Raw genomic sequence first — 24,976 nt, 5'->3', positions numbered from 1 at the left:
TGTAGAATTGCCCCTTATTCTACTCCTCAACATATTTCAAGCGATCATTCTATCGTTTAACATTAAGATAGTGTTTGCCTTGCTAAACACTAAACCTCAATCACGATCGGCTTCCGTTAATCGGCCGGGCACAGACAGCGAGAAATCTATCCGATAATGTATATTTCCGTTAGCCAGTCGGTCAGCTACACACCGCAAAAAGCAAAACCAAACTCCATAAACAATTTACTTTGTTGCGCTTACCGACAATCTCGCTTAACATTTCTGCACAGGTCGGGTGTGTACGCGCACGCGAAAGATGAATAGAAAAAGGTTTTACTTTTTGAGTTGTTGCGATGCGGACAAAGTTAAAAGATCTGCAGTAAACGCAACAAGCGGGACGAGATTATGGCCAGCAGCGCCCCCCGGGGGACCCAAACACCATCCACCACCAGCGCAGTAAAACACCGAATACATCCTTCTTCCATCCCGTGATGATACTGGTCTGGGGCAAAGGCAAAAACCATACGCACCACAAACGATCGGCTTCGTGCGGAAAATGCGTGCTATTCTTGTTTGGCAAGGAAGCTAATTTTAGCAACGAAAATCGCAACACCGCCACATCCGTAAAGCGCTGGCTTGCTTTGTTTGGCCTTTTTAGCGAAATTCATCCGTCCATAGACACAGGGCAGATAAAACCCTGTCGTTCTGCCATGCCTAAATGGTATGATATAATGGATTGAGTTTTAAATTGCTTTACTTTAATTCAAGATTAGTTGATAATTTAAGATATTTTTTTTCGAAAGGCTAAATTTCGTTATTTTTCATCCATCCTAGCAAATCGAATATATGTAAACAAAGAATTCACATTTGCTGGACGGCATACGACTACTAACAAAGAAAAGCGACCACCCCAAAAAGGAAACACCATCACAGCGCATGTCTCCATGTACGTTTGAAACAAAAATATGGAACACAAATTTAGTGTGGGTGAGTGACCGCGCAGTATCGAGTGCCAGAACATCCTGTCGAAGCCTTCCTGCAAAACCCTTATCCTTTGCAGTGTTTTTTTTTACTTATCGTTCAAATTGCCGCCCCATCAATGAACCAGTGAATGAAAGAAAGCAGCTGAACGTGGTGAGGCCGGCGCGCGCACGCTTGGGAGTATTTGTGGGGTGAAGGTGGTTAAAAAAGCCCACCCCGGCACAAGCAAAACAACAACAAATCGGTGAGCTACGTTGGCGGCATCTATTTGGTGAGTGGCGATGTTTATATCCCACACACACACACACACATAAAATTACGCGCCCAACATTGCAGCATAACATGTGTAAACAAAGGAAAGAAATGATGCGTCCTTTCTGCTTAGGATGTGGTGTTCAACTAGAGCATTTCAATTCCTTCTCAGATTACACGTACACTCTACAAATAAAAAATATTTATTAAGAAAATTGTATTGTAAAGGGCAAATTTGCTAAGGGCACAACAGATGAAGTTAGGTGAAGATAGGATAATCGAACAACACGGATAAAACGTTCACAAGGTTTGGTTGACAGGTATGCGTTTCTATAATACATTTTAATATTTGCTCTTATTTATCCTACATTTAAGTAGCTGTCCTTGCTGTCTATGAATTCTAACCACTCATTAGCATACGATTTTGCAGAGTTGAAATCTATAGGGTTTTTCAGTCACTCATCTTGTGATTCTGAACTAAATTCATCGTCCGTATTGCATATTGTTTCTATAATCGTCGCTTTTGAATTCGTAGCCAGGATAATTTGAATCTATTAGTATCCACTTCTCTGCGCTTTCCTCGCCTGCATGTTCCAAACATGACAGTTTTTGAAGATCCTTCCGATCCTTAGTTTATACAAACCTTCAATTTTCGAAGTTTGAAAACCGAAGTAGAGTTACATCTGGAACCTTCTCTCAAGTCTGAGCCAATGAAAATATGGTATCAACATGTGTGTACGTCCTGTTCTTTGGAAAGCACGCACGAATATAAACGCACCTCAGATCTCATGCATTAAAAAAAAATACCTTGGCTGGATTCGATATGAAGCTGTCATTTCAGAAGCTGCACGGATAATGAGACAGCCGGATAAAAGGTACCCGGATAATCGACGCTCCACTATAGTAATCTCATGAACTAGTACAATCACTTGTCCTAAGATCTAGTAAAATAGTGGAGAAAGCTTTGGGTCTTATCTGGTACATTAAAATTTTAGGAAATTCCAACGAATGATGAGTTCATTAACTATCTTATAGCCTGCCCATCATACCCAGTGAGTGTCTATCTGTGTCTTGAAATTATATGAATATAGCTAAGTAGGTAGATATTTACAGAACATTTTTAATTTAGCCCTGTCTCGAACAGGTTTTCCCCGAGATACACTATTAATGCGGATTGCTCATTTCAAATTTCCGCGTATTCCGAATTTTAGTATTCTTTGAAGGTTATATAATCGATTTCACTTATTTGCCCGTACTGTATGTACGTTTTGGATTAATCTTTGTTATTTCGTTACGAGTTATTAAGTCCAGGAAAGCCAGAAATGGTTGGAGAGGACATCTTGAGGATGTAGCGTGAATCTTTTTTGTTGATTGTCTTAAATTTTTTACTCTATAAACTTAGCTGTAAAAAATTGAAATCCATGTATTTGTTCCTATTCCTATATAGAAAACAACTCACCTGATGTAAAGCGGTTAGCCCATCGACATTGGCCGTATCGATGTCAGCTCCATTCTTAAGCAACCACTCAACTTCCTCCTTATCCCCAGCGACACAAGCCGCTAGGAAGATGCAGCCGGACGAAAATTTGATCCGCCGAGATGACGGACTCTTCGGGACGCCGCTTAACTTTTTGTTAATTTCCGACTCCTCCCAGCGTTTCAGCTGTTCCGCCCGCTTAAACTGGGCGGACGTGTTCCGGTTGTCCAGCGACATGATGGTACGAGTTAGCGTATCTTCTAGGCTTGAGGATGATTTAACTACACGCTATAGCTGAACATACAAACGACACCCGCTCGCTTATGCACTTATTACACACAAAAGCTTATCTATTCGTAAGGAAACTTGTTAGATACACGATTTTTTTTGTTTCACAAAACACAAGACTGAATAAAGGGGTTTGAAAACTTTTTTTTTGTTACATTCACACCGAACCACAAACACTCATACGCGCACTGCACTAAGAAGGTATACTACTCTTTTTTTAATTTCGCCTTTACGAGAAGCATCCGCCTGATAGGTATCGTTTCACAAAGGGTAGAACCTTTCGGATAACCCTACTAATTTGCAGCACCCGCCAATCTGCTAGCCGGCGTGTGTTAGTATGGTGGTGGAAAATGTATTTTTTTTCCCTTCCCCGTCTGCTTACGGTACACTACCGACGGTGGCAATCGTTGCCAAGGGAGGCTGCGGCTTTTGCTGCTGCCCGTCGTCTAGCGACTACCAACAGCGACGAATCGGAAACCATAGACGCACACATCACCTTCTGCTTCTGCAAAAACTCCGGCTCCGGGTACTACTCCGGAAGGTCAAATCAACTCTCGTTCGTTTGCTGCTGTTTGTGCTCTGTTTCACTATCTCACACACACCGACCGAATGCTGCCTTTTCCCATATGCTCCAGACGGTACGAATCAACACTTCGGATGATGCTAAAATTAGAGAGAAACACTGCAAACGGAAAGCGAAAACATGACGTTAAAAGAAAATCTAGCCTGCTGCTGCTAATCATAATCATCTCTTGCAAGCTACTACTACACTCTACTGCAAACCGTAGCAGGCGCCACCTGATGGGATTGTGAAACGCGTTTCTTCACCATTATCTTCTTCCCTCCGCTCACATTACGGGGCATTGCACACAAATTTGACAGCTAGCAGCACCGTAGAAACGTCATTCCGTGTGCGAACCGAAGGACGACGCTTTTACTAATTCCAATAATGCATTTTTGTGTACTCCCGGCCTGCATTTGTGTTATTGCCATACATAATTTACCGACCAGCAGCAATTGCAATCCGTAATGCGTTTCCCGATATTTGATCGTCTTTTCTTTTTGTTGAAGTAATAAAAGAAAAGAAACGATGGAACCACAGACACGGATGGAAGCGGAACGGGGAGACGATATCTTTGTGGGGACACAGTGCGTGTGTGTGCGGGTTTATCTCGTCGAACGTGTTACATAAATCCAACTGACCATGTTCTCCTCTGCCTTGCCACCGCTCCCCCTCCCCTTTGCCCTTTCTTTACACACGGCACGACGGTTCTAGCCTGCTGAAATAAAAATAATTTTTCACATCTCGCGTAAAACGCCATCAAGGGAACGCGATAGAGCGACACAACACACGTACGGTGCGTACCACCACACAGGTATGGGTGACTGTGCGCGAACGCACATCAACACAGGAAGCGACCGATGTGCATATGACATACGGGACGAATAAACACACAAACGGCCTGCCGTTGTTACACCAAACGTTCGAAACGATGCGTCGGTAAAGCGAAAAATCGGAACTATTTTCCGTCGATCGAACAGACCACGGCTAAACCCCTTTGCTAAAACGATTCCTGCTCCGGACAGATGCACTTCACTCTTTCTCGTTCTCCCTCTCTCTCACTCTTTCCTTTTGGGGTGAAAACTGTGGCGGAATCCGTCGTCATGTTGCGGACCACACATTCGCATCCAGTACGCTAGAGCAAACGTTTAACGTTTTAAAACACAGCAGCAGCAGCAGATTCCACACTTGTTGGCATATACACGATCACGGAAATTCATTCCCATTCGGGCACAAGCGGTCGGTGGTAGGAAAAAGTTGCAGGAAAAAATTTCTATTTAAGTACGCACACACGAGAACGCGGAATGGGAGCACACACAGCACACCAGGGCAAGCGAAGTGGAAGAAGGCAACGTACACGATGGACGAAAAGAAAACTCAGCCTTGGCTTGCTTGCCTTCTTGGCACAGGGTCGGTAAGGGCCAAGTTTACTGTGCGGCACGAATCACGCGCTGATTTTTGGTAACGCTCCTATACTGTGCGAAATTTACTCTACGAATTCACATTTCTTTGCATTTTTCACTTTCGTACACGTACCAGAGAGTCTGCAGGTATGCACATCTAGCGCATAATGACAGTTCACCGTTTGACATAAGGGGTACCGGTATTGGATTTTCGAACGTATTCATTCATGGGCGATTTTCTACACTTTTGATTTTAGTACGGCAGATATAACATTTTGCAATATAATTTGCTATATAAATTTATTTTAACCATTTCACATATGCCCTGATTGGTTTAATGTTTCAGATTATGCATAAGTAACATTTTTCGTGCATGATTAATTTCACGGTAATATGGTAAATCAAAAACAGGAGAATGACGACCTGATGCTTTGACGAGAAAGTGCGTTGCGTGAAATTTGACATATAAACGATCAGTCCAATAGCGGTAAAAAAATACGCATGAGCATGTATATGCAAAAATGCATGTTTTTATTTCATTAACTGCTATTTATAATTACAGTACACTGCGTTAGTAATCATTACAACAAATTTACACATAAAATATATTTTTTTATTGAATAAAACACGCATTATTTGGTTTATGTCTTGGAAGAATCCGATAGATGGCGTGAGTGTAGCTCCTCCATTAATTGATCGACTGCTTCGTATTTGTTTTACACTAATTTTCATTCAATAAATAATTACCCATAAAAGCCACAATTGCAATTGAAAAATATACACAAAATAGAAAAAAAATCCTTTTATAGACAAGAACAACTTTTTTTTATTTTACTTGAAGAGCTTTAGTAAGCCTGTGCACTTTATTCTTTCGCTTATATTAACGCCCACAATAGGTCCATCATTGCTTCTATCTATCACAGTGCAGTGCGTACACGTTGTTGCAGTGAAATAAACGGGCAGTAAAAAAATACAAACCCTTCAATAAAATCGCACCACCACGTTTATTATCATCGTGACGTACATTGTTAACTGCACTAAATATCACAGATCCGCTTGCTTTACCGGCTTGGGAGGAATTTACTCCCATACCCACAGTGTGGCATTTATAAATTTTCACTATTCTTCTACAGTAACTGCCGAATCGCTGCCTCATCTTCTGACCATTGGCACTCGATACGGGAACGCCACATTTGCAGAAACAATCGTAGTACGAATCCAATCAGTAAAATCGTCACCAGGAAGCAAACAAGCAGTAACAGGTCCACCCCTACCGATGAATCTACCGATGGAACATGTTGAATAGAAATGTCCTTCTCAACTGGTTCCACTACAGCGGAGACTAAGCCGGCTTCGTCGTCGTCAAATGCCATAGCAGGAACGATTGCTGTAAATCGCTGGCACTGTGCCCACACTGTGACCCACTCCAACGGATAGATGATTCAAACTACGAAAAGACGATGATAACCTATCGTAGAACGTAGACACTTGAGACAACAATCGAGACTATCGGTTGTAGATTAAATTAACACGTTTATCATCCCGTGCGAATGGCCCATCATTACCAGGGACAAATTGCTTTCCTACCCCAAATGTGTCAGTTACATTCACACCAAACAACACCATGTACAGTGATACGAAATCACGTAATTGTGATATCAACTTGTTTTGTAGTATCCACATTACCAAAAGCATTGAAGTTTCTATCATCAATCGTGGCTTTTCTCCGCTGTTTGCAGAGTATCTCAAAGCACCAAGTCATTTATATCACAAGATCGGTGTTGTTCTCAGATGAGGATTAATCAAACGATCAGTAACCGGCATTAGAAATTGTCGAGATCCTGATTTGTTGCTGAAGTTTAGTGGATCCATGTAGGATGAACAGCATTGGACGGTTCGTCTGTTATCTATTTAATGCCTCAATAAAATACAGCTTTATCTTAATGTTGTCACTGTACTATGAAACAGTGATTGATTGATCGTCTGTATTTGTCGACACATTTTGGAGAATGCATGGTGAAACCTACCGAAAATGTCTCACACAAATCATACTGACATCTTTTTTAGATTATTTCAAACTTCTTAGATATATCTCTCTTAGGCTGTCTATCTCCATAAAATCCCATTCGTTAACTGACACTCTGTGTCCTGAGAATTGCAGTTTTATCTCCTTTTACCTGGAAAATAAAACAATTGCTCATCCATTGTAATTCAAATCGTGAGGACACACTGTGAAAATCTTTTACTTCTACTATTCTAAACGAAATAAACGCAATAAAATGTCGTTACACATGCAATTCAAAATGGCTTTTAATTTTTAAACTTGTCACATGCTCGCATGCTGTCAATTATCCTGCCGAGAGCGAAATTATCCTTTCCCGCCAATATGATCTCCTCTCTCTCTCTCTATTTTTCTGTTCCACTGTGTGAAAGCGGAAACGAAACACACCCATTCCGGTGCGAGTTGAAAAGAGTAAACTACTAAGCACGTTCCTTACTTTGTTTAGTTTAATTGCCTTTGCTCTGTAGAAACTGGCCGCGAAGAAAAAAGCCACAAAATTTACAAACAAAAACAAGCATCATAGATTGAGTCATAGCTATCAATCGGGCGATTTGTAGGGTTCCTGTTTCACTAACATCTTCATTTGCATTCGTTCGTCGCTAAAGAATGAGTTAAAGTGTGTAAGTTAAATCTCTGTCAGCAACCCCGCTTAGTGGAAGAATGTGATTAATTACGATGAAGCATTCTAAAACGCGATTCCGGTGCGAGTTGAAAAGAGTAAACTACTAAGCACGTTCCTTACTTTGTTTAGTTTAATTGCCTTTGCTCTGTAGAAACTGGCCGCGAAGAAAAAAGCCACAAAATTTACAAACAAAAACAAGCATCATAGATTGAGTCATAGCTATCAATCGGGCGATTTGTAGGGTTCCTGTTTCACTAACATCTTCATTTGCATTCGTTCGTCGCTAAAGAATGAGTTAAAGTGTGTAAGTTAAATCTCTGTCAGCAACCCCGCTTAGTGGAAGAATGTGATTAATTACGATGAAGCATTCTAAAACGCTGATAAGAATGACCGAACGACTATCGGTCAAGTGTAAATGAGCGGATGTGCCATTAGCCAGATGTGTAGTTAGTACGGCTAGTTGTAACGATCGGTAGCTGTTCCGTTTAAACCATGCAGAGTACGGTACAAAACTTCCGGGAAGGACTGTGGAATCTACCGAGTACGGTAAATAGCTTGCTGCTGGCCGGAACATTCGCCGACAATGGTGATAGAAGCTTTGCGGAGGAATTAACTAGTGGACAAAAAACCTCACCCAACGCGCGGGATGATAACAACAACGATGGGAATGAAGAAGCAGGTTCAGAGGACAGTGAACAGGAGGAAGATGTACCGGAAACGTGTACTCCGGGCAATGATCGAACGTTGGAACCGATGAACAGTTCGGTTGGCTCCTTGCGTGCTTTCTGTGACGAACAGAATGATGGTGATCAGGAACAGGACGTTCAAGGATCGATCCCACCCGGTCCCGACACAGCTGTACCACGCGTAAAGTGGCAACTGGTTCCGCTGGATCAGAATGCATCATTGGTGGAATTGTCGCAAGCGATTGATGTGTGTCGGTCACTGGTACGCACGAATGCTTACGGACCGGACACGGAGCAAAGCAAATGGTTGGTGAGACATTTGGTTGAATTGCGGTACCGATACCGGGAGTTGCTCGATTTCTCCCGCGATCCGGAAGCGGTGCTGGAAGAAACGGAAGTAATACTTGGGCATCATTTCGTCCGCCGGAAACAATTTCCCTTTCAACAGTTGCAACACAAACGGAACCTGTATTGTGATCATTGTTCGGGAGTCATCTGGAATGTTGTGCAAGCGTCCTACGTTTGCTACGGTACTGAATTTTATTGCAATTTTTCTGATATTTAAATTTAAAGGCACTTACAGCAGTTTCCTTCTGCAATTGTCACAACAGATTGTTCCTTTGCCGTGCATCATAAATGCTTGCGCAGTGTTATACGTATCTGTGCGCACGTCGTAACTACAGAACATAAGCAACCGATCGAATGCATTTGTCCGGAAATTGGATTGGCCTTTCAGAAGTATACCTGCGCTGAATGTGGAACGCAACTAAGCTACAGTAAGTCAATCCATGATTCCAGTTTCCTTGAACGATCACAATCGTACACTTTTTTCCGTTTTTAGATACATCCACAGCCATAAACTGTTTCGGAATGGAGTTTAAAGCAGGTAAGGATGTGCACCTGTTTCCCCCCATTCCTTCAGAAAACCATAAATCGATTAATTTTTCGTTTCTTTGTGCAATAGAGAAACTGAATTCGATTCAACCTCGGTTGTGTGATTACACCGGCCTCTACTATTGTCCATCCTGTCACTGGAATGACACCAGTATCATACCCGCACGGATCACCAACAACTGGGACTTTGTGCCACGGAAAGTTTGTCGTGCGTCACGGCAGCAGATAAATCTTTTGCTACACAAACCCGTCATACGGCTGGAGGAAAAAAATCCACGTCTGTTTACCTTCATTCCGCAGCTGGCCGAAGTGAAACGCGTCCGTGTCCAGCTCGGTGAAATGAAACGATATCTCATCGCGTGCCGTTTGGCAGATGAGATCAAGCTCGTTGCGAAGCAAATCGGTGAACGGCGTCATCTGATGGAATCGGTCGAGCTGTACAGTGTGGCTGATCTGGTTGGCGTAGAGGATGGAACGTTGGTAGGCCAGCTACGTACGTTACGAGCCACATTCGAACATCATATAAGAACATGTTTGGTAAGGGGAATGTTGTCTAGCAAGGGTCAGGTTCTTGTTGCACCGCACCGTACACTGTTTGTTCGGTTTTCTTTTTCAGATCTGCTCCGGTAAAGCCTACATCTGTGAGTTCTGCAACAATGATCAAATTTTGTTTCCATTCGACGATAACGCCATCAGCTGTACGCGCTGCAATACCGTCAGCCATCGGGAATGCTACCAGCGAAAGAAGATGAAATGTGCAAAGTGTACACGGTTACGACGGCGTGCTTTGCAAACATTGCGCGAACAGCTGGACCTAGAAAATGGGAACTAAATTAAACGCATATCTTTCCACTTTGGAAGCTACTTCAATGTGCTTTGGTTGTGCATTAGATTATTAACTCACGGTGGCTTCGTGCACACAGCTTTTCTGTCGCCCGTAGAAACATTGCAAATAAAAGCACCTGCTTTTGAATGGTCCATCAAGCCTGCTTCCTTTCAATCCGAATCATCAGCTAGTTTGTCCGGAACGCATTCCACGCCGAGCTCCCATAGAAGATTTCGCTGTTCCTCTATTATTTGTTTCTGTTGGGCATTCATCTTGAGTAGCCGTTCCACACGATTCCTTTCCAGTGAAAGCAATTCATCGAGGACTGCATGTTGAGGAATAGTGCAACTGAACGCGGACAGTGTTGAAACAGTTTCATTCGATTGTTCCTTCCCAGTTGCGTTCGTTAATAACGTTGAGCATAAATCCTGCAGCAGTTCTTCCTCTTCCGATAGTACGTTTTCTGCTTCTTCATAATTTGTATTTTTTTCATCTAGTATTTCACTATATTCGGTAGTACAGTCGCCGGAAGCTTTTGTTGCCCTGTCAAAAACTCTACCATCACTAGAGGAATATTCTTCGACGGTACAGAGCTGTTTGTTATTAATTCTTTTTAAGTGCCACATCGGGACAGCCATGCCGGACAGTTGACGTGTGAGAAAGTGCTTTGGATCGAAATGCCTCTGGCATACGCGGGGATGCTCGTTTGGGCGGATGTCTTCCTCACTGAGTGCCATCGCTGTAAGCCACCGGTTCCACATGGCTGTACCACGCGATGGAAATCGAAACAAACGGCAGTGCTTGCTGCGGTAGCGGGTGTTTTGACACAGGAAACACTTTCTTCCCATTAGAATGGTGCGTTTTCGTGTGTTGGAATCACCAGACATGATGAAAATACTCCCAAAAAATTTCCTTCAGTCTCGTTCCGGGACGCTACACTTTCGAACTTAACTTTTGTCGCTCAGCTGGCTTTGTTTTGTTTAGATTTGACAGCTGGTTTCGTGCGTATTGCTGAGTTTGTCTTGTGGAATTTTTGTATTGTATTGTAACGGTTTTGTTTCCACTATTTTCCCATAGCTGAAGAAGGATAGATGGCCCTGGATGTACAATAAATTAAATATGCTTGTTCTTTCCACTTGCTTGCCCATGTGTCTGGTCTAGAAGAGGTGGAACCGTAGTCCGAGCACTCCTACAGCAACTTTAAGACAGCGTAGCTTCCTTGCTATGACGCGGTAGGAAAAACGAAACAATAGGTATGACGATATCTGTAGGATCATCAGTGGGTTGTTTCTGATAAGACGTTCATTATCAAGCATCAAATCCTCTCGGTGAGTCAACACTGGAAACTGCCAACGCATGAGTCACGCAATCCTTATCTCTACTTGTGTCTCGCATTAGAATACTTTATGTTTCGTACCACCGTAATCCAAGGTTATACTTCAGCGTGCTTTTATTGTAACATGGATAAGTTTTTTATAATATTTGAAATAGGGTTTGGCTAAATACAGTACGCAACTAACCTCTAGATTGTTCATGGTAATACAAGGTGGTTCAACATTCTACTCGATGCCCATACAATCAGCCGCATGGCTCTGCAACGTACTAAAATCTTTGTACCCTTTAAGGCACAGGGGACAGCGAAGCAGGCTGAGCGGTTCCTTCTGTTCCTCCTCCTGCCCGTAGGTTGTGTCATTTTCAGTGGTCGTCTGGATCGATGTAGCTTCCTGAACCATTATTGCGGCTCGTTGTGCAGATGCTACACGTTCAGACTCCCTGCCAAGATAAAAACAAATCATTAGTGACGCAATAAGGTATTCCATTGCGGTGGCATAACTTACGTTTGCGAAATTTGCGTATTCAGCTCCATGTTTCGGCGCTGCAGTACTTCGAATTCGCCCAAAATACGACTCTTTTCACCAGCCAGTTCTTCGCGAGCAGTACGTTCGGCTTCGAAATCTTTTTGGAAAATGTCGGACTGCACCGTCAGCATCTGTACTCGCTCCTGGAGTACAGTAATTTCCCCACGCAGTGCCGTAATGGTATCGTCACGCGACTTTATGTCGTCAAACAGCTTCTGCGTCTCGACACGTGTTGCAGCATACACTTGTTCGGCTGCCTTAACGTTTGCCTTGAGACAGTTGATCTCATCGAGGTAGACATTTCGCTAAAATGGATTGCAATGCATTTGCTAAAGAGAGATACCAAAACTAGCAAGATACCATTTACTTACCATGTCTTCAAACTCTAAATTCTTGGCCACCTCTGCCGACAGATGCCTCTCGAGCTGCTTCAACTCGCGTTTGTGAGTCTCCTCCGAAACGTAGCTCGCCTTGCCATCGTCACTTTCGGGTTTGTTGTTGTTCACCACCACAAAGCCTTTGATTTGTAGCTCCAATCGTTCGATATGTTTTGACAGATTCTGAATGATGGCTTGCCGTTCCGATGATTCCTTTCGCAGTTCGTCCACTTCGGACTGGGCCGCTTGGCGTTCCACTTCACGCACGCGACCAACTTCATCCAAATCCGCTTGCAGCTCTTTATACGAACTCTGCAGCTCGTTTTCCTTCGCTGTGGCAGCCGCTCGGAATGCTTCCAATTCCGCCACGAGCCGGCTGTTTTCCGCCGACAGCTGTTCGATTTTCAGCTTCTGCTCCTCTATGCGGGCATCCTGTTCGGCAGAGCGTGCCTTTGTTTCGTCCTGCAGCTGCTGTATGGACGTGAAGTTCTTACGCATCGCCACATTAGCCCGCTGTAGACTTTCCTTCAGCTGGCTATGTTCCATGCTAAGCTTCTGCAGCAATTGAACCTCCTCGAAAGATACCGAGGAATGAGCCAGACTGGGAAACTGTTGCAGAATCGATTGTGTTTCTCCCAGGATAAAGGAGGCCGTCGGTGGCTGGGTGAAGCTGGCCGACAGAACATCGCGCGGAACGTTTTCCTTGTTCTCGATCGATTGCAGGCTTTTCACCGAACGTGGTGCTTGCTGCATTGATTCTGTTGACGCAATCATTGACGCTTTTGGGGATGATGATTCATTCAACGATTTTGTCGTTTGTGGTGCAATCTTCGATGCATGCATAGCGGTCCCTCCGTTCGTTAGCAGACTGTAAGTGGTGGAATCAAGTTGTGTGGAAGTTTCCATCTTGGAGACTGAAGTTGAGACGCTCGACAATGATTTAGCTGAGTCTGCAATTTCGCGTTCAACCACCGACACTGGCTGCGAGGAGACCGGGGCGATGGAATAGTTGACCATCGACGGGGTTGGTGAGGTCCCGAGTATGATGAACGATTCCTCCTCCAACGAACGCTGGGTAGATTCGGCCAGAGACATCGTTTTCCCTGGGGGTGTTAATTATAGCCACTAGTTTTTCCTATCCGAAACCGTTCCGTTCTTGCCACAATACCGCTTCTTCTGTGTAATACGAACTGCGCCAACAGTGGGGAACACAAGCACTGAAATATAAAAAAATCCAATAACAATGGTCTGACAACCGAAACAAAAAACAGTGTTGCCAGCTGGAACGAAAAATGATCACATAATGAAACTTATAAATTTAAACATTTTCGTGACAAATTAGTCGATGTGTTGACGAAAACATAGCGGAAATAGAGGAAACATTTGGAAATTTTGAGAGAGTCATTAGTTTAATGTTATCTGTTATGTAAATGTCGATTCTTGAAAATGTATCCCCTTTCGATAAAATTGCTAATCTCGAGCACATTACTGTGAAAGCAGATGATATGGTGTGTGTGAACTGTCAAATGTAGCAGAAGATTTAGAATGTTTAATTGTAGCAAGCATCCCCGTCATATCAAACGCACGAAACACTCGTAAAATTTTGTTCGCCACAAAGAAGGGAGTACCCTAAGCTCCCTGCAAAGGCGGACTACAGTAAAGGGAAGGCCCCGTTAAATTAATAGTCACATCGGTGAGCAACCTTGGTGAATTTTAGCAACGAGCAGCGACACAATGCACAAGCTGGATGATAATGCACTCACCCGGATGTTGTCCTCGGTAGGTGACGATTTCTCTGCTAGTCCGGAGATGTAGAAACTAACACCATTGTCACATTCGTTTCAATTACAGTATCGGGATCCTACGGCAACCAAGAAGGACGTCACAAATGCTTTACGCATTTACCATGGACTGCAACATCGGATGGAAGAGTACGGTGAGTCATCTCCATACAATCAGACCCACGATTGGTTTACTAATGGAATTTATCTCTCTGAACAGTGTTCAACGATGGTAGCACGAAAATGTTACTCAATCTCCACGGCACTATACCGGTGAAGTATAAGGGCAATACGTATAACATTCCCATTTGTATCTGGCTTATGGATACACACCCGAAGAATGCTCCTATTTGCTACGTAAAGCCAACGTCCGAAATGCGCATCAAGGTGTCGGCGTACGTTGATTTCAATGGGAAAATCTATTTGCCGTATCTGCACGATTGGAACCCGGTTAGACTCGGTGTATATGAAATAGTAGCTATTGTTGGTAGCTAAACTTTACCATCTCTTTTCTGTACAGAAAAATGCCGATCTGTTGGATCTGATTCAAATCATGAGCGTCACATTTGGCGAAGTGCCTCCAGTGTATTCCAAAGGACCAGAAACATCGTATCAGCAGCGTAAGGCAACGTGTATTCAATCTAATATGGAATAGCTGTAATATATTCACTTCGCTCTTTTCTCCATCAGCATCTTACATGCCTCCGACACCGGCCACCAGCACCTCGTACATACCTCCGTACCCAACGCAACAGTTTGCCCCGTATCCAGTGGCAGGCCAAGGATACAATAACTACGGACAACCAGCGCCCGGTGCAACCGGTCCCGGTTATGGATTGCCTTACGGAATGCCCTATCCACCAGCACCAGGAACAATAGCTGGAACTACACCAGCCGTGGTAAGATGAAACGAGTTTGTCCGGAATCACAAATTAAATGAATGTGGATCATGGTTTTTGCTGCTTCCAGAACCAAGGTACCGGAACGATCACAGAGGAACACATCCGGGCATCGCTAATAAGTGCCGTAGAGGATAAACTGAAGCGACGGGTACAGGAAAAGATGAACCAGTGTCAGGCTGAGGTGCAAACGCTTAAGCGAACACAGCAAGAGCTGAACGAGGGTCAAGTCAAGATTAAGGACATCCTTACGCGGCTCGAACGCGACGAAAAGGAACTGACGAAGAGTATCACCGTGCTAAAGGATAAGGAAAAGGAGCTGGAACGTGCACTGGAGTCGTTGGATAATGTTGAATCGATTGATGTCGACGAAGCGGTCACCACCACTGCCCCACTTTACAAACAGTGCGTACATCAAACGTCCAATCATAGCAGCAGATAGATTATTGATCGATACGAATTTATCCATTTCACAGATTATTGAATGCCTACGCTGAAGAAGCCGCCATAGAAGACGCGACCTACTTCATGGGTGAAGCCCTTCGCAGCGGGGTGATTGATCTGGAGGTGTTCCTGAAACAGGTTCGACAGCTATCGCGAAAGCAGTTCATGTTGCGTGCTCTTATGCAAAAGTGTCGACAGAAGGCGGGCTTTAGCGTTTAATTCTATGTGCAACCGAAAACCGTGATTCGTGACGAAAACACCCTAAAGGAACCTCGTCGACTATATGTGCATGTTTCCGTTTCGGTTATCTCTCCTGTGCCTATTTCCTGTTTTTGATTGTGTTAGGTTTGCGCCGCTGACCTGTTATTTTCATCGTCTATCATGATATTATAGTCCTCTCATTCGTTTCGTGCTATATCGCGTATAATAAAGCTTACACGTTTCAAACATCACGATTGATGAAATGCATTTTTTTGTATTACATTGCCCGGAGCAAGTAGAGTTGAAAAAATAAACGCAGCTAAATTGAAAGTAGCTCGAGTTTTCTGTAATTAAATGCCGGGGTAGCATAATCAAAACAAACTTCCCAAATTGATTTGCCCCCCGTTTACGCTCGTCTGTCAAATGAACTGTCATTTCGCATAAAAAAAAACATCTACACGCCACGTCAGTTTCGGCAACAAGAGACTTGCTGGAAAAGCCGATTTATACGTAGCGAAAGTAGATTGTTTTTGTAGATTTACTGTGTTTCGCCCATTGCTGTACGTTCGTTACCATACCCTTGCTGATGTTACGCATCCCGTTAGCAAATTTATCAACTAATCCAACGTGAATTACCCCCAGGCATACCGGAAACCGCATCGACAACTATCACAGCGTCATGGATTTGATGGTTCGCTACGTCTCGCCGGTAAACCCGGCCGTGTTTCCACATTTGGCGAGTGTGTTACTGCTGTTTGGCACATTCTTCACAGCGTGGTTCTTCGTGTTCGAAGTATCCCGCCCAAAACAACCGTCCAAGGAGAGCGTCATCTTTAAGGAGCTGGCTATCAGTTTGTTCGCATCACTGTTCCTTGGATTCGGTGTGCTGTTTCTTCTGCTTTCGGTTGGGATCTATGTGTAACGGAAGTACCTCGTGTAGGAGTTCTTTACCGCATCCCATTTCTTCAACACAACATTCTAATCCGAATCTTACTCTCACGCAACCCATCCACGAGGAAGATATGTGATGGTTTTACGAATGAAATGCACCGCAGCAAGGGAAAAAAATTGCCAACAGCACGAACAAATGGATTAAAATGTGTGTGAAGTAAGGTGAATGTTTTAATTTGTAAGCAAATTGTCATAAGAAATACACGTCAGACCAAACACACACTCACTTTCCTCTCACGGAAGGGCATTGATCCGTTTGGTTAAACATTTTCTCTTAGTAAAGAAATGCTCGAGACGGGCACGTTGGTCCTTAAAACGTTTATTGACTTTTCGTGTTCTAACTCAACCGTGTGTTTTTTCCAGCTCTTCCCATCGTATTCTCTTTCTTCTTTTTATATCATTTAACAATTTACGTTAAAACTTATCCCTAGCACTAGTTTAATCTTAAGCCTACGTACTTACTACACGAAAACTGCTTACATGTAAGAGCTGTTACTGCTAGTCAGTCCACAAGATGGTTGGACTGTGAAGTAAAAGAAAAACTAAAAGATCCACAATCAACTATTACACGGGGACGGTGCTTCCGCTTGTTGGAGAAAGGGCAAATAAAGCATCGAAATTATGCACTATAGAGCGTAGTCGTAGGCCGTATGTTACGCAAAACAGATAGCGAACGATAGCTGCTACTTCAGCAGCTACTACTACTTAAACCTACAGGGATAAGTAAAAGCAAGATTCCGGCAGTAGAATCGTACGATCGAACGAAGGATGAAACTTGAAATTAAATCTATGAGGATGTACAATCATTTGACAGAAAATAGCCCACCCCTGCTGAACACGGGCGCCTACGAAATTAGTTTTCCAGCCGCATTTTCGTCAAGCCAACGAAATCCCAACGTAAAACGATGGCAAGCGTGTATGTGCCGTCGATGAAGCTTGCCGCTGTACCATCGTACGTGGTAAGTTAAGTGCTCCCTTGCGCTTGCTATCAAACGCATCGATCCACCCTTAGTTTGATTAAAGTGGATTTGTACAGCGAAGAAACCTTCTTCATTTAAATCTGGGATACACACAACGAGTGGATTGTGGCTTCTTCTTCGCAGGATACTTACCAACTTAAATGCAACCATTCTTAACACTCCTGTTCCTCGTTCACTCTCTCGCGCTTCCTACCACGTAAAGGGGCCCGCTAAGGTCGGACCCATTTGACTTATCATCGCTTTTTATCATCACATGGCACCGGCTGAATATTGCACTTCAAGCTCTTCAATCTCCTGCAGTATGTCCGGTTTCCGTTTCACCTTTTCTAGCTGGTCCTTGTCCAGCTTTGGCCCGTCGGTAGACATTAGCTTTGATTCGATTGCTTCGATTTCACGTATCTTCTTCCGGAGCTTACGTAGCTTTTTCGCTACCTCCAACTGCTGACCTTCGGCTCCTTCAACCGAAGGTGTCGCTGTTGTTGTTGGGGATTGTTGCTTTAGCTGTGCACCGGAAGCGAAGGCGCTTGCCAGTTCCTCCACGGCGCTATCACTGTTGCAAGCGGCGGCGGGCTTTTGTTGTGATGATTTTGCGTGTTGTTGCTGCGGTGGTTGCTTTGTTTTAACCACCGGTCGCTGTTCCAACAGTATGTCGGGCAGTTCTGGTGTTTTTTTGCAACGTAAGGCGGCGTTTATATTCTTGGCCGTGTTGACCTTCTGTTTGTCACTGCTTCCCACAGCACCATCGACGGCTAACAACCCGGGAGGCAAGGTAGGTTGCAACTTTTTGTTCTGCTGTTCCTTCCTCTGTTGCTCTTCGCGCAGCTGCCGTAACCGGTCACGTTCGCGCTTTTCCTTTGCCTTTTGCACCACCTCCGGCGGTAACCCGGGTGGAAGAGAAGGTTTCTGGGCGAACTGTTTGCCTTTGCTTTCGTACAGTGGTACCTCCTCCTGCGGTACGTAACCATCGCGAACGCGGCGTGGCTTGCGCCAGGTACCGTCCGGGCGCTGGGTAGCCGGAATGAATTTTCCTGCCGAGGTAGATGAAATGTAGCGTTTCAATTGCACATTATGCAAGCCGGACAAGCGGATTTAGCTTACCTTGACTGTCGGTTGAGTAGGTTGTCATGGTTTCCCGTTTAAGCTGCCGCACTGGAAACCCGCAGTAGAGCAAAAGCAATCAACAAAACAAATGCACGCACCGTGAAGCTAACACCATTCAGAAGATGGCACACGGGGAAAATATGCTCGCGTTGTGCGTGCTACGCACCTCCAACCAATACCAAACGGCAAAGGCGGCCAGTTTATTTTTAACCACCGTGTTGCCGTTTCGTCCGGCTGCAAACAAATCTCGGTGTCTCGGAAATGGGATTCCTTTTGCTGCTTGGCGTGTGTGTTTATACGTATGTGTACAGCAGCCACCCCCTTTCGCACAACCCCTCTTCGGTATATAGCAAAAACTTTCACACAATCTCAGCTACGGTTTGCACACACAATTAGCACAAATGTGCTTTATCTACACACCTTGGGTCACAATTCGTCGTCAACACCCGTTGGCAGATTTGTTCGAAACGTCAAACGAGTGGTGCTAGATTATCGTCCTATCTCTTTCAAAATTCATTTCCTCCTCGCACAGCAACCCGAAGGGCTGGACGGGCAAATATTTTATTTATTTATTTGTGGTAAGTAAAACATATTCAACTTATCTATAGCTTTTTTGCTCATACCTTTCATTCATATCTAGAACGAAGCTGCAAGCCCCAATCGACCCAATAGCAGAAGTTTCATTCATTGCGCTGCGCTGAAGGAATCTGTTCCGTGGATTCTGAAAGAGCAAATCCTGCTACGTTGCAGCAAGGGCAAGAAAATTGCCAGCTCCCTACCATTAAGGTATACCAAATTAGTTCCATTGCATGATCAGCAACACTAAATGTTGCTACTAACTTGCAACTAACTAAAGAACGTTCACTACATAACTGCTCTTTGCAACACCGATTGTTCGCACGATCGATCAATCAATCCCGTAGATGTTATCCTTTTAACAAGTGTTTCTACTTTCTCCCTAATTTTATCTCATTCATGTTCCGGTGTGCAATATATTTGCTTGTTGTTACGGTGCTGTCGGAATGTAACGTACAATTAAAAAAGAAAATCGAAAAGATAACTGCCACGATTGTAGATACTCCATTTAACTTCTCCCCTTTCACCATCACCATGGAGACCGCCGCTCCAACGGATGCTGGAACGTTGAAAAAGGTACCGTACGGTTGCACGATGTAGCCTGAATGTGTGTATTTTTTGTTTGCAAATTGGAAGTTTTGTTTTCCTCCCTTCCCAATCGATGATTTTTTTGCACGATCCTCCCTTTCTGATGCACTCCACTGAAAATTGTTTAGATTGTAGAATTACATGCATGGTACTGTGATTGATAAAGGAGCTAACCATGAAATATTTCGTATTTTAATCAACTTATTTTGCTTGTAGAAACGAAATCGAGCGCACAAGAAACCAAAACCAGACGCGATAAAAATCCCAGCGCAGTGCGGAACGACAAATACTGCTCAATTACAGAAAACCACAGTAGAAAAGGAGAATAATCCACCAATAAGCACTTCCTCTGGAAAGACTACAATAGAGTCTGATCAGCGCCTTGATATTGAAGCGGATGCTCCTGAGCTTTCCCGTAAACCAAGCCGTCGTCGTAAACGAAAGGCAAAAGGTGACAAAAAAGATTCACAACTTGAGCTACAATCGATAACGGTTGAGGAATTATTTCCCCCCGGGAATATTGTTACACAAGCGGCGTGTCAGACACCACCGCAAACGCTTGAAACTGTACCGGAAAACGTGTCGGTTTCCCGGAAGCAGATAGTCGATACAGCAAAGTTCGTCGGTATAATAGACATCGGTCCACGAGAACTTTTTCCGGTGGCCAACGAACCTACGACTTTGGTACAAAATATAACGTTTGATGAAATATTCCCCGGTCCAGAATTGTTCCAGTTCGACGCTGGAGGTACAATCCCTGGAAAATTAACTTTCGGTGAATCGTATGCCTTCAAACCGATTGTCTTCGAAGCAAAGCCTGTAAAGCGTACGGTTGAATACGTCCAGCAAGGTTTGCAGGATATATCTGCTGAGCAGATTTTCCCGAACTGTGTGTCAGTTGGATTGAAAACGTCTTCGCAAGCTACAAGTCTACCCATACAGCAATCGGCAACCATGAGTGAACGATCTGCCGCGCCCGCCCCGGGTGCTAAATCAGATAAAACTCGGGAAGAAATTCTTGCGGAGCGTGAAGCAAAGAAAGCAGCCAAGTTAGCCGCTAAAACTAAAAGCAAAAATAAAGAAACACCAGCACAGGAGAAGCCGAATGAAGCACCAGCACCATCGACAAAGGCTAAGCAAGAACGACCGGTCAAACCGAAGGCTGAACCTACAGCATCAGCTGAGTTGAAAAAATCCAGCACGGATGCAAGCATTTGTGAAAAGATGAAAGATCTACATATAAGCGATGGTCCTGCCCAAACCGAAGCAAAAGAACTTTCTAAAGCGGAACGAAAGGCACTGTTCGAGGCAAAAAATCCTTCCCTCGTGGCATCAGAGGGAGCAAAACCGGCCAAACCAACATTAACGAAAGCCGAACGTCGTGCAATCCAGGAAGCACAACGGGCCGCGAAAGCGGATGCGCAACAAGTTAAGAAACGAGAAACAACCACGACCACACCCGCTTCTGATAAACAAGATCCGAAAAAGGTTCAGAAAATAACCAGTGAACCTGCAAAAACAAAAGCTCCGGTTAAAAAAACTGTACCAACCGGTGGTGCGGGACTTGCCGGGACAACACCGCGTAAGCATATTGTTAATTTGTTCAATCACCTACACCAACCGAAATTTGCCGCTACCGAAATTGTTAATTCGCCCGAATTGCATCCGGCTGTAACGAAGCTTGGTATACAGTACGCTAAGGGAGCGGTCGTTGGATCGAAAGCTCGCTGTCTCGCCCTGCTAAAGGTTCTAAACCAGCTGATAGAAGACTATGAGACACCGGCAGAGAAAGAGTTTGGTCGAAGTTTTGAGGAAATGTTAAGCGTATCCGCTAACCATCTGCAGCGCTGCCGGCCTTTCTCCGTCTCGATGACGAACGCGTTGCGACACGTAAAGATGTGCGCACGTCAACTGGATGGGAAGGTTTCCGTGTCGGAACAGAAAGAGTGTTTGCTAGAATCGATCGAATCGTACATCCGTGATCAGATCGAGAAAGCTGAAGAGGCAATCTGCTGTTCGGTGCAGGATAAGATCTGTAATGGGGATGTTATTTTGACCTATGGCTGGTAAGTATTTCTCTCCTGTTGTTGGAGCTTCAAAGGAAATAAAAATTAATTTTACTTATATTCCCCAGCTCCTCGTTGATTAAACATATCCTGGAGGAAGCGATTCGTCGCAAGAAAACCTTCCGCGTGATAATCGTGAATGCACGACCGCGGCAGGAAGAAAATGCAATGCTGGAAGAGCTAGTCCAACTTGGTGTCAAGTGCATGTGCGTGTTAATCAATGCGGTCAGCTACGTGATGCCAGAAGTGACGAAAGTATTGCTCGGCGCACATGCTCTCCTGGCAAATGGATCCGTAATGAGCCGTGTTGGAACAGCGCAGATTGCACTCGTGGCTAAATCCTACAACGTGCCCGTGCTCGTCTGCTGCGAAACGCACAAGTTTACCGAGCGCGTGCAAACGGATGCATTTGTGTACAACGAGATCGGTAAGTATATATTCTATTCTGTGCAATTGGAAGCTGTGAAATGCTTGGATTGAGAAAATAGTTTTGAGTTTATACACTTGCGAGCACGAGGCCCAACGCGACCGCTTAATTTGCCTACCGCCAATGATTACAAGGATTCAACATAAACGCCCTTTGTTTCCCGTATCGAGCAGGTAACCCTAACGAGCTCGTCCTTGCACCACATACACGCGATCATCCCGAGGCAAAACCGATGCTGGCTGACTGGGAAACGATCACGTCGTTAACAATTCTTAACCTTCATTATGATGTCACGCCACCGGAACTGGTGACAGCAGTCGTTACGGAAGTGGCAATATTACCTTGCACCAGCGTCCCGGTAATTCTCCGTATCAAACCATCCGATGTAACGTATTGAACTATGAAGGGATTCTAAGAGTAGAAAGGAAATGTTTTCGCCAGTAACGATTATGACGACGAAGATAAAGTAATGTTAAAAAGGAAGAGAACCAATTTAGGCTTTATTGAATGAAAGAATTCATTGCTAAAAAGGTACTTCAATTGTAGTTTATGTTGACAAACTATAACATAATGTGTTATTCTCTCTCTCTCTCTCTCTCTTGTTGGCTTAACTAGACTTTTTTACCGCGTAGCCGGATAGTCAGTCCTTGCTACGAAGGGACGGTACGAATGGGATTTGATACCCGGTTCTGTTGTCTGGAACCGGTGCCGTTTATCACATACACCACCGGTCCGCCCCTAATAACGTTTTACGTGTAGTGTAATACTTATTAGAGACCACTGTTGATTGTTAGATTTAGTTATTCTTTTAACATTCGTTTCCTAAGCTCTGCCGCATATTCCTGTGGGTGAACGGTTTTGCGATGGGTATATAGCTTGTTTTTTGTGTTGAATCGTTCTGAACAATGCTGGCAACCATACAGTTCCTCTCCAGTGTGATGAATGGCGACATGTTCCTACAAGCAAAAATCATTAATAGAAAATAAAAGTTTACTAACCTTGCCAAGAATAATGCATATAACCACCAGATGCTTACTTTCATATGATGTGGACGATTGAATTTTTTATGACACCATTCACATTCGAATCGGCTTCCACTGTGAACTCGCCACATGTGAAGTTTCAGCGCGTCCTGGTTGGGTGCATGTTTGCCGCACGTCTCACATACAACCTCTCCACCTTCATGTTGCGTATGTTTACGACGTATATGCTTCGTAAGACAGTACTTGTTAATGAGCCAAGCATTACACAGTTCGCATTGTACCTTGCTCTCTAGGCGGCGTCCTTCGTGTTCCTTCCGATGTGCTTCGAAGCATTGCTTGGTTCGAAACACGCGGGCACACACCTCACATACATGCTTTTCACCCTCGCCATGAACCGCAACCAGATGCTTCCGAAGAGAGCCTCGGCTAGACAGTACCTTTTCACATTGCGGACACGGTACAGTATCGTGCGCTACCATTATGTGTGCATTAAGGTGGGAGCGCGAAACGAATGCTTTGCGGCATGTGGTGCAGGGAAAGGAACGTTCAGCATCGGAAGCATGTACCTCCTTGATGTGTTCCTTAAGAACTTTGCTGGAGGAGTAGCTTTTCGCACACCGTTCACATCGGAAGGTGTCCGGATTTAGGTGTAGCTGCAGGTGTTCTATCATCCAGCATTTCTTGTAGATCGATCTATTGCAACATCGCAAATAGCCCGTTACTTTGTGCGTGAGCTTGTAGTGTTTGTACAGATCGCTAAAATCGCTTAGTGGTGCCGAACAGATATCGCACGTTAGTTTGTAGTGTTGCAGCACTAACTGTTCAGGAGTGAGTTTGGTCGTTTGTTCTTTGCTGGATTGTTCGCCTGCAGTTTGTTGTTGGTTGTTAGTTGATCGTAAATTTCTGGCTTGGGTGGGTTTATCAATAACTTCCTCATTTGTTGATACGCCCTGAATACATACTGTTGATGATTCTTTCTGTTCATTTTTCATTTGAGATTGTTCATCAACCACTTCCTTAGGTTTTGATACGCGATGATCTTTTTGTGTTGGTTTTTGTTCGATTTCGGAATCCGATGTCGGAACATTTTCGCTTTCTTCCTTCAACATAAAATTATCATTTGCATCGTCGATTGTCATGGAATCATCGTTCGATTGAGTGGGTTCAACTAAAATCTCAAGCTTAATCTCGTTTGATAAAGGATCCACTGCCAACGAACCATTATCTTCAGCGGAATGGTCAATAGCTCTTTCCCGAAGGTTTTGTTTGGGTAACTCCGTCCGTATCTTGTTACTCAACTGTTCCTGATTGCTTGCTACTTGTTCCGCATACCAATAAAATTCTTCTATGGTTGTTTTGCATGTACCACAAATGAGCCCACTTGATTGCGTTAGTTGTGTTAGCTAAATAGAGAAGAAGTGGAGTCAGTATCAGGAAACAATTAGGGAAAAATTGTGTCGTACCGGAAAATAAAATACACGATCTATCTTCGCTGTTAGTTCTTGGTTGTTTAAATAAATTAAGTCGTTCATTTCTCGACCGAGACACAAGTGACACACTCGGTCCAGATTTTCCATTGTGTTATTATGCAAATCTGGAAAATCTCGTCCTGCAAGCACTGGTGATTATTCAAGAAACCCCAAAATGTTTTGGAATACAAAAAATATGATAACTGGTTTGTTGACATGTTGGCAACCAGTGACAGCTG

General features: G+C 44.0%; 8 protein-coding genes across 21 annotated transcripts in view; 4 read left to right on the top strand and 4 right to left on the bottom strand.

The window, feature by feature from the left end:
• LOC125769264 (protein phosphatase 1 regulatory subunit 12A) overlaps positions 1–5,123 on the bottom strand; it is a 66,880-nt gene extending 61,757 nt beyond the window's left edge. For 10 of the 13 annotated variants that reach the window (XM_049437900.1, XM_049437896.1, XM_049437907.1 and 7 more), the window contains exons 1-2: positions 4,900–5,026; positions 2,675–3,662 (exon numbers count right to left, since the gene is read on the bottom strand). In XM_049437900.1, coding sequence (XP_049293857.1) covers positions 2,675–2,929 — 255 coding nt within the window. In that variant the 5' untranslated portion in view covers positions 2,930–3,662; positions 4,900–5,026. Of the gene's footprint in view, positions 1–2,674; positions 3,663–4,183; positions 4,775–4,831; positions 5,027–5,078 lie in introns of those variants that run through there. The other 3 variants (XM_049437899.1, XM_049437897.1, XM_049437898.1) reach the window with 3 other exon arrangements.
• A 2,031-nt stretch (positions 5,124–7,154) lies between these two features.
• LOC125769277 (differentially expressed in FDCP 8 homolog) lies at positions 7,155–10,187 on the top strand. Of its 2 annotated transcripts, XM_049437937.1 has the most exons (5): positions 7,158–8,845; positions 8,927–9,091; positions 9,157–9,201; positions 9,280–9,746; positions 9,826–10,187. In XM_049437937.1, exons 1-5 carry the CDS (start codon positions 8,122–8,124, stop codon positions 10,039–10,041), a joined length of 1,617 nt encoding a protein of 538 aa, XP_049293894.1. In that variant the 5' UTR covers positions 7,158–8,121; the 3' UTR covers positions 10,042–10,187. The 2 variants fall into 2 exon arrangements, with proteins under 2 accessions (XP_049293893.1, XP_049293894.1); XM_049437936.1 differs by having other exon boundaries at positions 7,155–8,845; positions 9,157–9,746.
• A 1,273-nt stretch (positions 10,188–11,460) lies between these two features.
• LOC125769279 (NF-kappa-B essential modulator) lies at positions 11,461–13,515 on the bottom strand. The gene is made up of 3 exons (XM_049437939.1): positions 12,266–13,515; positions 11,874–12,199; positions 11,461–11,808 (listed from the first exon to the last, which is right to left on the bottom strand). The coding sequence occupies exons 1-3, from the start codon at positions 13,364–13,366 to the stop codon at positions 11,595–11,597; spliced, it is 1,641 nt and encodes a 546-aa protein (XP_049293896.1). The 5' UTR covers positions 13,367–13,515; the 3' UTR covers positions 11,461–11,594.
• Positions 13,516–13,748: 233 nt separating this feature from the next.
• Positions 13,749–15,847, top strand: LOC125769284 (tumor susceptibility gene 101 protein). The gene is made up of 7 exons (XM_049437946.1): positions 13,749–14,050; positions 14,123–14,207; positions 14,273–14,502; positions 14,573–14,672; positions 14,743–14,951; positions 15,022–15,356; positions 15,428–15,847. The coding sequence occupies exons 1-7, from the start codon at positions 14,006–14,008 to the stop codon at positions 15,612–15,614; spliced, it is 1,191 nt and encodes a 396-aa protein (XP_049293903.1). The 5' UTR covers positions 13,749–14,005; the 3' UTR covers positions 15,615–15,847.
• A 185-nt stretch (positions 15,848–16,032) lies between these two features.
• On the top strand, positions 16,033–16,798 carry LOC125769316 (transmembrane protein 258). The gene is made up of 2 exons (XM_049437987.1): positions 16,033–16,156; positions 16,239–16,798. The coding sequence occupies exon 2, from the start codon at positions 16,276–16,278 to the stop codon at positions 16,516–16,518; it is 243 nt and encodes an 80-aa protein (XP_049293944.1). The 5' UTR covers positions 16,033–16,156; positions 16,239–16,275; the 3' UTR covers positions 16,519–16,798.
• A 52-nt stretch (positions 16,799–16,850) lies between these two features.
• Positions 16,851–19,005, bottom strand: LOC125769307 (partner of Y14 and mago). The gene is made up of 2 exons (XM_049437978.1): positions 18,626–19,005; positions 16,851–18,555 (listed from the first exon to the last, which is right to left on the bottom strand). The coding sequence occupies exons 1-2, from the start codon at positions 18,651–18,653 to the stop codon at positions 17,777–17,779; spliced, it is 807 nt and encodes a 268-aa protein (XP_049293935.1). The 5' UTR covers positions 18,654–19,005; the 3' UTR covers positions 16,851–17,776.
• An 82-nt stretch (positions 19,006–19,087) lies between these two features.
• LOC125769274 (translation initiation factor eIF-2B subunit delta) lies at positions 19,088–22,810 on the top strand. The gene is made up of 6 exons (XM_049437928.1): positions 19,088–19,206; positions 19,269–19,414; positions 19,673–19,780; positions 20,009–21,858; positions 21,927–22,285; positions 22,459–22,810. The coding sequence occupies exons 3-6, from the start codon at positions 19,739–19,741 to the stop codon at positions 22,680–22,682; spliced, it is 2,475 nt and encodes an 824-aa protein (XP_049293885.1). The 5' UTR covers positions 19,088–19,206; positions 19,269–19,414; positions 19,673–19,738; the 3' UTR covers positions 22,683–22,810.
• A 41-nt stretch (positions 22,811–22,851) lies between these two features.
• Positions 22,852–24,953, bottom strand: LOC125769280 (zinc finger protein 714-like). The gene is made up of 3 exons (XM_049437940.1): positions 24,732–24,953; positions 23,322–24,671; positions 22,852–23,241 (listed from the first exon to the last, which is right to left on the bottom strand). Exons 1-3 carry the CDS (start codon positions 24,843–24,845, stop codon positions 23,086–23,088), a joined length of 1,620 nt encoding a protein of 539 aa, XP_049293897.1. The 5' UTR covers positions 24,846–24,953; the 3' UTR covers positions 22,852–23,085.
• Positions 24,954–24,976: the final 23 nt, after the last annotated feature.

Source organism: Anopheles funestus, chromosome 3RL (assembly GCF_943734845.2).
Source record: "Anopheles funestus chromosome 3RL, idAnoFuneDA-416_04, whole genome shotgun sequence".
Classification (NCBI taxonomy): Eukaryota; Metazoa; Arthropoda; class Insecta; order Diptera; family Culicidae; genus Anopheles; species Anopheles funestus.
Note: the sequence above shows the minus strand (reverse complement) of the source record. Positions and strands in the feature narration are given on the sequence as shown.

Bases quoted from the DNA above. Each gene is read 5' to 3' on its own strand.
- LOC125769316 (XM_049437987.1), top strand. From the start codon at position 16,276: ATGGATTTGATGGTTCGCTACGTCTCGCCGGTAAACCCGGCCGTGTTT.
- LOC125769280 (XM_049437940.1), bottom strand. From the start codon at position 24,845: ATGGAAAATCTGGACCGAGTGTGTCACTTGTGTCTCGGTCGAGAAATG. The intron at 24,672-24,731 runs GTACGACACAAT...TTCTCTATTTAG, and splicing joins ATCGTGTATTTTATTTTCCG to CTAACACAACTAACGCAATC. The intron at 23,242-23,321 runs GTAAGCATCTGG...TTTTGCTTGTAG, and splicing joins ATCGTCCACATCATATGAAA to GAACATGTCGCCATTCATCA.
- LOC125769274 (XM_049437928.1), top strand. From the start codon at position 19,739: ATGGAGACCGCCGCTCCAACGGATGCTGGAACGTTGAAAAAG. The intron at 19,781-20,008 runs GTACCGTACGGT...TTTTGCTTGTAG, and splicing joins ATGCTGGAACGTTGAAAAAG to AAACGAAATCGAGCGCACAA. The intron at 22,286-22,458 runs GTAAGTATATAT...CGTATCGAGCAG, and splicing joins ATTTGTGTACAACGAGATCG to GTAACCCTAACGAGCTCGTC.
- LOC125769279 (XM_049437939.1), bottom strand. From the start codon at position 13,366: ATGTCTCTGGCCGAATCTACCCAGCGTTCGTTGGAGGAGGAATCGTTC. The intron at 12,200-12,265 runs GTAAGTAAATGG...AATCCATTTTAG, and splicing joins ATTTAGAGTTTGAAGACATG to CGAAATGTCTACCTCGATGA. The intron at 11,809-11,873 runs GTAAGTTATGCC...TTATCTTGGCAG, and splicing joins AATACGCAAATTTCGCAAAC to GGAGTCTGAACGTGTAGCAT.
- LOC125769307 (XM_049437978.1), bottom strand. From the start codon at position 18,653: ATGACAACCTACTCAACCGACAGTCAAG. The intron at 18,556-18,625 runs GTAAGCTAAATC...CTACCTCGGCAG, and splicing joins CTACTCAACCGACAGTCAAG to GAAAATTCATTCCGGCTACC.
- LOC125769284 (XM_049437946.1), top strand. From the start codon at position 14,006: ATGCACAAGCTGGATGATAATGCACTCACCCGGATGTTGTCCTCG. The intron at 14,673-14,742 runs GTAAGGCAACGT...TTTCTCCATCAG, and splicing joins AGAAACATCGTATCAGCAGC to CATCTTACATGCCTCCGACA. The intron at 15,357-15,427 runs GTGCGTACATCA...TCCATTTCACAG, and splicing joins ACTGCCCCACTTTACAAACA to ATTATTGAATGCCTACGCTG.
- LOC125769277 (XM_049437936.1), top strand. From the start codon at position 8,122: ATGCAGAGTACGGTACAAAACTTCCGGGAAGGACTGTGGAATCTACCG. The intron at 8,846-8,926 runs GTACTGAATTTT...TTGTCACAACAG, and splicing joins AGCGTCCTACGTTTGCTACG to ATTGTTCCTTTGCCGTGCAT. The intron at 9,092-9,156 runs GTAAGTCAATCC...TTCCGTTTTTAG, and splicing joins TGGAACGCAACTAAGCTACA to ATACATCCACAGCCATAAAC.